Source organism: Gossypium raimondii, chromosome 5 (genome assembly GCF_025698545.1).
Source record: "Gossypium raimondii isolate GPD5lz chromosome 5, ASM2569854v1, whole genome shotgun sequence".
NCBI lineage: Eukaryota > Viridiplantae > Streptophyta > Magnoliopsida > Malvales > Malvaceae > Gossypium > Gossypium raimondii.
The window spans coordinates 14860524-14871692 of NC_068569.1; the positions used below are offsets into that span (position 1 = coordinate 14860524).

General features: G+C 31.1%; 1 protein-coding gene and 1 long non-coding RNA gene across 3 annotated transcripts; one reads left to right on the plus strand and one right to left on the minus strand.

Moving 5' to 3' along the window:
* Positions 1 to 1267: 1267 nt before the first annotated feature.
* LOC105769091 (NEP1-interacting protein-like 1) lies at positions 1268 to 2672 on the plus strand. Of its 2 annotated transcripts, none has more exons than XM_052630980.1 (4): positions 1268 to 1568; positions 1684 to 1859; positions 2064 to 2210; positions 2322 to 2672. In XM_052630980.1, the coding sequence occupies exons 1-4, from the start codon at positions 1424 to 1426 to the stop codon at positions 2460 to 2462; spliced, it is 609 nt and encodes a 202-aa protein (XP_052486940.1). In that variant the 5' UTR covers positions 1268 to 1423; the 3' UTR covers positions 2463 to 2672. The 2 variants fall into 2 exon arrangements, with proteins under 2 accessions (XP_052486940.1, XP_012444963.1); XM_012589509.2 differs by having other exon boundaries at positions 1270 to 1568; positions 1681 to 1859.
* A 3429-nt stretch (positions 2673 to 6101) lies between these two features.
* Positions 6102 to 11027, minus strand: LOC105769092 (uncharacterized). Its single transcript, XR_008196087.1, has 5 exons — positions 10799 to 11027; positions 10488 to 10620; positions 10148 to 10294; positions 8228 to 8313; positions 6102 to 6383 (listed from the first exon to the last, which is right to left on the minus strand). It is a non-coding gene; the product is annotated as an uncharacterized LOC105769092 (long non-coding RNA).
* Positions 11028 to 11169: the final 142 nt, after the last annotated feature.

Consider the following 11169-nt stretch of genomic DNA (forward strand, 5'->3'; position numbering starts at 1 on the left):
CTTTTTTGTTTCATCTGATTTCATCGCCTCATTTTCCATTTGTAAGAAATCCCATCCATGGGCCAAAGCCCAAAGAAACCGTGGAGACCCATTTCGGAAAAGCCGGCGAACAAAACACTAGGTACCTCAAAATTAAACTGTGTAGGATAATAAAAATGTAATGTTATTATTTTAATAATTTTTAAAAAGTTAAGTTAAATTTTCTATTATTTTTAGGGATTAAAATATAATTTTATTATCACAAATTAAAAAAGAGATTATTTTAAAAGAGACGTAACCCTGTAGAGCTAGTTAAATTGGTAGTGAAAATTATTTATGATTTGTTGATTTCTTAAACCCTCAATACTTTACTGCCAATCTCCAATTTCTTGGGTATCAATATGTTCATAAACCAAATAGATATTCTTTTGTTTTTTCTTTTACGGATTAAACAAGTGGTTAGATCAACTTCAAATTTGACTGATGCACTGTTTACTGTTATTTTCTAGTTTAGAATAATTTTTATTTTAAATATTTATGATTATAAGTTAAGATGATAACTTTCAAATATAATAAACATTAACAAATACTTAATAATTGGAGAGTCAGTTAAATGAGATTTTGAGAATTTTGATTACCTCTATGCATATACTCTACTCAAATTTTGTTCTCCTCCTCAACTCCTTTAAATATATGGCATTGCAATTAGAGAAGATATGGCGTCGCAACGAGAAGCTGTCGTCACGACAAGAAGAAAATCTTCATCTCGATAACGAGGTATAAAAATATACAACTGATTCCTTAGACAGCAATTTTGAGATTATTTTTTAATTAGACCCTAAGCATTTAATAATATATTGCATTAATTAGTATCTAAAGTGTATTCAAGGTAAGTGGGTATCGAGACCTTAGAATCACGGGAATTGTTTATGAGTTGGACCTAAATACAGAAAATAGAGAGAATTTTGCGTTTCAATTTGAAGAGTTTTTCTCTGTCTTCTACTACTGTCTCTTATTAATGGAATCTCCTTTTTATCGGTTTTTCAATTTTTTGCTATGTTACTTGTTCATCGCTTACACGAATTTATTGTAAACACAAATTCAAATTTATTTCAATTAGCTTAAATTCTACTTTTAATTTTCAACTTAAAAAATAAATGAATGGAGGGAGAAAACCTCGAAGCTGCAATCATCATTTTGTTTTTGTTTAATTTGAGCTTTGAGATTATAGACCACGACTTTGACCAATAACAACAATGTCTTCGGTCTTCACTTCACAATATATTGAGTTAAAACAATACCTGTTCCTGCCAATACAAACAACAAAATCAGAGAGTGAAATTCGGCCACTTTCCAAATGGGGTGCCTTCCTTGCATGTTCTGTTGTTTAGACACCATTTCCATTCTCAAATTTCCTTCTTAAGACCCTTATATTATTCTTCCAATGGATCTTTGCATCTGCTTTTCTCCTCCTTTTATCATGTCACGTAATTTACCCGTTGAAGAGACAAGGGGACTGTGCTGCTCAGCAGCTTCAGCACTTGTTACTAAACTGTCCTATGCAATCTTCATCTTTTTATTTGCAGTGGGTTAGTTCTTAATTTGTTTTACAAAATTAAACAAAGAACCCCTCTTTTTACTGTGAAGTGATCTTCGCTTGAATTCCATTACTGATGAGAATTTGGGGTTTTTTATGTTTAGTAGGAGCAACATTAGGAGCCCTGACTGGAGCTTTTGTTGGGGCGAAAACAAAGATGGGTTGTCTTCATGGAGCCATGGTTGGAGCCATAAAGGGCAGCTTTTTCTCCATCAATCTCTTCAAAATTTCACTCAGAATTTGCCGTTCCGATGATATATCGACGACGTATCTCCTACAACCGGTAAGATTCTTACGTTCTCCGGCCTGGTCTGCCAATACACAACGCATTTGGACCACGTGAAATCCGTGTCTCAAAATCATTTCATACAGAGGTTCCCCTTTTTTTTTTCTCTTGTGAACGCTGTTTAAAGTGGGAAATTGATCCAACAACAATGACCGGACATTTTAACTTTAATGCTTGAATATGTATTTGGTTTTTTGTTAGGTAAGTGTATTTTACTCCACATTCAACGAAGTCATCAGGAATGAATTGTCAAAGGATTCAATGGTGAAAATTCCGAAGACGAGAATCACGGAACAAAACGTGTGGGATTCATTCAGGAACAGAATCTCTTGTTCGATTTGCCTTGAGGTTTTTTTCTCTTCTCTTTTGTTGTTTACTACTATGTGATTATCCAATTTGTTCCTGCAAATTTCTTTCGAGTGTAGGAACTAAACGTCATTCATCATTCATTGTTTCCAGGACTTTACACCTGGAGAAATAGCCCATAGCTTGCCACAGTGTCACCATATGTTTCATACCTCCTGTATTAAACAGTGGTTAATGCAACATAAATCTTGCCCTTTATGCAGGAGGAAATTTCGAAGCTCAAAATGGCATTAGTTTCCTTCATTCCAATCAAACGAGACTCAAGAATGACACCATAATTATACTAGGAATTTAGATTTTTGGATAAGAGTAGCTCCTCATTAGTATAGTTCTTTTTCCTCTTGAACTTTTTGTTGTCTGCACATGTTCCTACGTTTATTTTAGAATCTTACCTTTTTTTGGTATTGTTTACATAATAAACGAACCGTGTAGTATTAACTTCAAGACAGCTTGGTCTTGGTTCTCAATCCCATCCATCAGCAATGTCATTCACAACTAATTCCAAAGAAATTTCCACGTAAATAAATGAGTGTCTGCCAATGTTGACAAAAATAAGAGATTGCAAACCATGCTGGAAAGTGCTGACCAGCGAACTCACGAGGAAAAGACGGGCTATAATCCCGACCACTTTACTTTTAGCAGCCGGTTTGAATTACAATAATAACGACCCAAAAATATGTTCTTGGGAAAGCAACTTGGGTTCTCAAGGGAAAAAAAATTACTGATAACTAAAAGAATCACAAAGCATGAACTTGATTGAGAGTTGAATGGAACTGAATCTAGAAAGAAACCTATGTAGAGTTCAAATAAACACATCAGCATGATCTCTACCAGTCATCCCCTCAGCATAATCTTCTACTTCATGTGACTACTTATTAACAAGCAGGCAATTTTTCTCATACAAGATGGAATGATAATAAGTAATCGAGAAAGTGAAGGGAGTACAATAATTGGTGGGTATATCTGTTCAGAAAATAAGTATATAAAGATAAGATCAATAGTTACACATACTGTTCAAACTTATGCACTGGCAGTTCCTTTTGAAACTTAGAGCTCAATTAAGATACTTGAGTTCATATCAATTCAACATTATTGACAATATTTAAACACTATTGCATTATGCTTTCTGAATTTGATAAAAAGTAAGTACTGTTGACAGTAGATGGAGCAGGAAGCAAAGTCAGTGAAATAGAACAGTATAACAACAAAGAATATAATGCTGTGCATATGCTACGAAAGATTCTAAAACCACGCCCATTATTAGAACAACGATGAATATTGTTTCAGTCACCTGTCGATGCATAACCAGTAAGATCTGGTGTAGGATGTGTTATATATCTGGTTTACAGATTGTTGGGTTTTTGAGCAAAGGAAGAACAGTGAACAAAAACAGCAAGAAGCATGAAACAATTTACTAGCTCACTGTAACACCCCTAACCTAAATTTGTCACCGGAATAGGGTTACGGAGCATTACTAGAGTTCACAAGTTAATCATCAGATTTTTCATTTTATGTAGCATTCATATTTGAAACCAATTAAAATTAAAACATTAATGAGCTAACGTTGATCAATTTAACTTATATATGTCATTCAATGCATTATTCCCCTAACATGTACAAATTCAACATTTAAGTTATTTCAATAATTTCCATGTATCAATAATATATATACCATGATTGATGAGCTCATTAATACCATGATTTCCATTCCCTTGTTTTTTTTTCCCATATTTATCCGTTGAATTTCTCGGAATTTCGATAGATTTTCAGGGGTACACTTTAATGTACAAATCCAGGTCCGTCAATTCATATTTATGTGCGCACATTTTCATTTCAGAGAGCACACTTCCGCGAACCTCATCTTTACAACGGGATTGCCAGTCCAGGCTAAATCCCCTGTAATATAAACTCATAGAGTATTTTCGGGATTACCAGTCCAAGCTAAATCCCCTACAACGACAATTTCTCTAATGAGCTTGGATCTAAATTACCAGTCCAAGCTAAATTCAGACCCTAATTCGGATTACCCGTCCGGGCTAAATGCATTTTCCACATATTCTTCGGGAGGGCTATATCAGGATAGGATCACTCGTCCGGGCTAGATCCTTTTTACCGTCATTTCCTTTTCAGAGATCCATCGAATTTTTCTTCCATTCAACCAGGATTTCTTCCCATTTTTATCAAATATATCAATGTTTCATCAATTTTCATACAATTAACATTCAAATCATATTCACATCAATAACAAACATTTCAAGCATTTAAGAATATAATTTAAGTTACACGAACTTACTAGGCTAAATTGCAGAAATATCAAAATTTAGGGACATTTTGGTAATTTTCTATTTTCCTCAATTTCCACCCAATCTTGATCTAAATTAATATTTCATTCAATTTATTAATTTAAATAATAAAATAATTCATTTCATTCAATTTGGTCACTTTTTGACATTTTTATAAATTTACCCTTAAAATATCACTTTTATTCAATTTAGTCCCTGAACCTAAACCATGCAAATTAGTCATTTTAATGAAAATTCATACTAGTTGAATAATCATATATTTTCCTCCTCCTCCTCTCCATTCCACATCCTTAATGTATATAACATGCTTATATGAAACATTATCTATAATTTCACTATTTACTTATTTATTCATTCAAAGTGTCCACTTGAGTCATAGTCACAAAATTATTTATATCTTGAGCTATGTAACTTTGAATTGAGATCCATTAATTTTATCTAAAACTAGACTCATATATCTTCTTACTATAAAATTTTCAAAATTTTAGTTTAGCCAATAAGTACAGTTTATTCTTTAAAGTTTCCTCTATTTCACCGCTTGACAGTTCCAATCCCTATTCACTAAAAATTAATTATCTCTTTGTACAAAATTCGTATGATGTCCCTGTTTGTTTATATTGAAAATAGACTTATTAAGGATTTTAAAATATAAATTATAACCCATAATTTTTTTGTACAATTTTAATGATTTTCCAAGTCGAACAGGGAACCCGAATTCATTCTGACCTTTTCTCACAAAATTTATTATATCTCATGATTTACAATTTCATTGCTTACACCGTTTCTTATATGAGAAACTAGACTAAATAATATTTAATTCCATATTTTATTCATACTATAATTCGATTTTCACAATTTATGGTGATTTTTCAAAGTTAACCTATTGCTGCTGTCTAAAACTGTTTTAGTGCAAAATGTTGATTACTAAATTTATAACACCCTTATTCCCTTTCTCTATAATATTTCCCATCACTTTCTCTTATTTTCCTTCATTAATATATCAAGAACATAAGACTTTATTTAAGAAAACTCTACTATAACATCATTTCCATACTTTTTCTATAATATCAAACTTAAAAATATATTAAAATCTTGATATTCTTACCTTGTGCTATTGATTTCAATCTATAACTTGATTTTCTCTCTTCTCCAGCTTCTACTTCTTGAATCTAACTTGATATTCTAGCTCCCCATAGTCTCCTTATCAATTTTCTCTCTTGGTGGCTATGGAAATTTCTTTGATTTCTAAGTGAAAATGGTGAATTTTGGGTGGGAGGACCAAATTGTAAAGAAAGCAAAACTTTCTTTCTTCTCTTCTCTTCTAACGTGAAATGCATGGAAAAATGGTGGAATGGATGATTTTTCATCTTTCTTTTCTTATATATACTAAATAAAATACTAATAAAAATGAAATATAATTTAAAAATTAAATTAAAATATTAATAAATTAATATTTATTTATTTAATATAAAATATCTCCAACATCATCATTGTAAAACCCCTAACCAGTATCCGTCATCGAATTAGGGTTAAGAGACATTACTAATCAAAACAGAACTTAGAACAGACATTCAGTATAGTTCAATAATTTTAACGGTTACATATAAATTGCTAGGTCTAATATTAAACATGTAAAATTTTAAACTTCTCTTTAAAATTACAATCCAGTTAAAGCATAAGAATATAATTAATTTTCGTATGACTATTAATTTCATATACAATATATCAAAGTACGACTTTCCAAAACATTTATCTAGCCTGTACATGCCATAATTAAAATTTAAACAGTTTAATACCGAGACAGTAGATAGAGTGATGATCTTGCTGACGATCCCCGAGCTTGAAGCTTGATCTTTAAGTATATAAAACAGAAATACATAAACAAACAAAGTAAGCTTTTATAGCTTAGTAAGTCTATTGCATAATGAAATATATATATATATATAGAAATAATATAACTTTTTAATTTAATTTACTGAGATTGCAATTAACACATATAATTAATATTTATACATTTACTGTACTCATACCATTTTATTTATAGTCAAATATATGTACCTGTCGAAATGCATTCAATTGAATATATATATTTATACCAAACAACATTACAACCAAATGAATATAACCGAGCATATATGTATGTTATACACATATCATATCCAACTGTATGTATACTCATAATAAACTTATAACCAAATACAAATCTAATACATGTGACCAAATGCATTCATCTTCATCAAATAATTATAAATAGAGGTGTATACATTTCAAATGCATATGTAGATACTTATCAAATACATATACCGAATATTTATACGTATACATTTATCGACTGCATAAATCGAAAGCATGTATGTATATTTTTACAAATGCATAGACCGAATATGTACATATTCATTAAACACACTTAGCCGAAGGTATATATGCTCAACAATTAAAGATAACCAAAATCATATAACTGTACACTTAATCACATTCTTTAAACAGATTCACTGGCACTTAGCCTGCTAGACTTAAAGCCTGATTCAGTACACCGACACTTAGCCTGCTAGACATATAGTCTGAAATGTTTCACCGGCATTAAGCCTCCTAGACGTAAAGCCTGATATTGTTTCACCGGTATTAAGCCTGCTAGACGTAAAGTCTGAAATTATTTCACCGGCATTAAGCCTGCTAGACGTAAAGTCTGATATTGTTTCACAGACATTAAGCCTGCTAGACGTAAAGTCTGAAATTATTTCACCGGCATTAAGTCTGCTAGACGTAAAGTCTGAAATGTTTCACTGGCAATAAACCTCATAGGCACTGAGCCTAAAATCTCAATTCACAGAATTTATATCTCATATTTGTATATATTATCCACATAAAAATTCAACTCAATAATTTATAAACTATATCTTTAATCCACATAGGTATATAAAGTTCAGACATCAAATTCAGCTCAATAACTTAATTATACATCCGAACATATATATATATATAACTTAATACATTAAAGCCTACTACCTAATATCATGCATTCGAACACCTTATGATATTCCAAACTAATAATTTCATATCTTCAATTCCATTCAAGAATTTTTACATGAATATACATACATAATCGAACCTCCCTTATACATATATAAATTTCATACTTAAACTCATTCTGAATATATATATATATATATATATATATATATATATATTTGCATATTTGCATAATTGAACCTCATATAAACTTGTATAAATGGCATACACAATTCAATACAAGGACATATACATGTATATTTGCATATTATAGATCCAATACAAAGTTTTATACCAATATAAACCTATGTTTATTTCCGAATCTTAAGTACACACACACACACACATACACACACACATATACCTTTTATTAAACCAATACTTTATACTTGTATATACATGTATAAATTCAAAACTTGTACATATAAAAATATAAAACTTTTATACTCCAACTAAATTTGATAACATTAATAATTGTATATCCTTATATACCTTCATACTTTAACTAAATTCAAATGACCATATAAGTATATACCTATGATTCGAACATGTAACAATAATGCATATAATTCACTCATACTTTTAATTATTTCAACCAACATATTTTAAATTATAATTCATCAAAATACAGCACATATACATACCTATATACTGATTTTTATGACATTAAATAGCTAATAGACTTACCTCGGACAGTGTCAAATCGAAACCGGACGATTAGTCGACGACTTTAACTTTTCCTCGATCTAACTCCGATTTCTTTGGTTCTTGATCTAAATATATTCAAAATGAGATAAATTAAATATTATTACATTCAATTTAGTCCAAAAACACATAAATGAGAAAATTACCATTTTACCCCTAATATTTACATTTTTTGCAATTTAGTCCCTATTACATAAAACACAAAATACACAAAATTTTCCCATACTATACAAGGGCCGAATGTCCCTAGTGCTCATACAAGTCCACAAATTTCATTTGTTTCACATTTTAGTCCCTCAAAATTTTAATTTCACAATTTAGCCCTAATTACTCAATTTCACCAAAAATTCAAAGACAAAACACGTTAATCTTTCACATATCTTTCATATTTCATCATCAACTATCACAAAGCTCAAGAATTCATCAATGGCATATCACAAAATCAACACCAAATTCTAAAATTAAAGCATGGATCTTGTAGTACACAAAGCAACGATCTCAAAAACGTAAAAAATTTCAAAAACCGAACAAAAACGAACCTTTAATTAAGCAAGGATATGGTCGAACTTTAGAAAGCCATAGTTAAGCTTCTTTTTGCTTAACATTCGGCTTGGAGAAGATGATAAAATCATCTTTTCTTAAGTTATTTTAACTAATATATATTTTAATTACTTAATGACTACTTTAACCTTAGTTTAATTAATTATAAAACATATAACTTAAGGGTAATTTAGACCATTGCAGCCCACTAACTATTAAATGGCCTAATTTCCATTTATAACCCTTATTTTTAAAAGACAACAACAATTGGGTGCTTTTAAATTTAACCCTTAAATTTTTATTTTACGCGATTAAGCCCTTTTTATCAAATTGTGCACTCAAACGATCAAATTTTTATACAAAATTTTTACACATAGTAATTCACATACGGCAAATATCAAAAATAATTTTAAAATATTTTTTGACTCGGATTTGTGGTCCCGAAACCACTTTGTCTGATTAGGGTCAAGATCGGGTTGTTACAATCATTATCTTCTAGATTTCTCTCTCTTCTAATTGATCATTTTGCCCTTTATAATCTATAAAATTCCATCCTTGAGTCATCACTTAATTTAGTAAAATTGCGATTTAGTCCCTCAAAATTCTTCACCTTTTCAATTTGGTCCTAATTCATCCACTTTCCTTAGTTTCTAGATTATTCTACCCTTAAAATATTTTCACTATTGGTTCTTCAACTTTTTCATATTTACTCTTTAACCCCTCAAATTTTGAGTATTTACTATTGGACAACAAAACTTTTCTTACTTTTACAATTTAGTCCTTTCGTGAATTAATATATAATTTACCATAATATACTTCCCAATGTTGACATAACTCAAAATTTCTCCTTTTTTTCACTTTATTTCCTTATTTTTACTATATCAAGAATACTACATTATTTTCTTACTGTAGTAATTTTCAGGTTATTACACTCACAAACGTGCAGCAAGGAATGAAAACACAGATTTTCATTACCATTATCATAGCAATACATGATTTTTATAGACAATCATCTTACCAAACACAAATAACACCACTAATCAGCCTAGAAGTTATGAAACATTGCTTGTACACTAAAACAAGCCAACTAAACACATCATTCACGACCTAAACACATCAAGCTATCATCAAGCTTGTTCGTTTTCAACCAAACTAAATTACATTGCAACTAAAACAGATAACTTGTTAACGCAGCATGCACACAAGTTGCAGCATGCAAATAGACTGCATGCACTTCAACAAAAACATAACAGCAGCATGGTTGGCCACTTTTTAACATAAATAATAATTAACCAAATATTATTGCCAGATAACCAGTGTTAAAACTTGAAAATGCTAAATTGTGTTCAAGTTGCCTCTTACCATCATTAGGCATGGTCAAAATAGGAATTTAGGTGATGGAACCTTTTCCTCCTATACGCCCCGCACATTCATAAATAGTGGCCAAATCAGTATACATATAACCAGGATACCCACGCCTTCCAGGGACTTCTTCAGAGCAGCAGATACCTATAGGCACATGTAAAACAAGATGAATGACATAAGTCCAGCATTGCATTACCAAACATGATAATCCAACAGAGCATCAATTCTTCATTTTTATCAGAGTTTAGGCATTCTAAGTCCCTAGCATTTGACAGTATGGAAATAATTTGGCAAATTTGTGTTCCATATATCCTCCCAATGAATAAAGCATATGTACCTCACGAACAGCATCTGCCTAAGAACTCATATCTGTCAATATAACCAGACATGTTTCCCACATTCTTAAGCCAAATACTCAGCAGTTGTCAGTGTAATTCGAGGTGTGATAATTCATTCAATTGTGGCGATGCCTGTAAACGCATCAAATATAGCATTTGTGGAGGGAAAAAGAAGCAGAGTGATGGGGCTAATTTCTTCAAATGAATACTCATAGCACGTCATCGACGATGAAATATAAACTGACAATGACAAGAATTACTTTGCAGGAAAAGAAAAATGGCCGGAAAGAGATTAATTGATGAAATTTACCAGGTTCAAGAGAAAGGATCACTCTCTCCATAGATCCATCTTCCTCGAATTCTCCCTTAAAAATTGAGTGGTCTCCATTGTTTACCCCCATAGCAACAAACACTGGCAAAATTGTCTTCTTCCTGATCCTTGAAGTGAATCCACAAAACAGGTGGCAAAGTGGAATAAGAGAATGGAAAAAAAACATATGGCTTCCAGACAATGTGTATTGGTTCATTTCACAGCAAAAAAAAAAAAAAAAAAAATCACAGAGGTCCACAAATTGAACCAAGATCATCAAGCATACTGTCAGTTCAAACTTCATTAATACCATCATAGACTATAGTGTAGATATATACACCAAGGAGATTATCAGACTTTTCAAGCAAATG

Excerpts from the sequence above, each read along its gene's own strand:
- LOC105769091 (XM_012589509.2), top strand. The coding sequence starts at position 1,424 with ATGGATCTTTGCATCTGCTTTTCTCCTCCTTTTATCATGTCACGTAAT. Across the intron at positions 1,569-1,680 it reads CATCTTTTTATTTGCAGTGG|TAGGAGCAACATTAGGAGCC; the intron begins GTTAGTTCTTAA and ends TTTTATGTTTAG. Across the intron at positions 2,211-2,321 it reads CTTGTTCGATTTGCCTTGAG|GACTTTACACCTGGAGAAAT; the intron begins GTTTTTTTCTCT and ends CATTGTTTCCAG.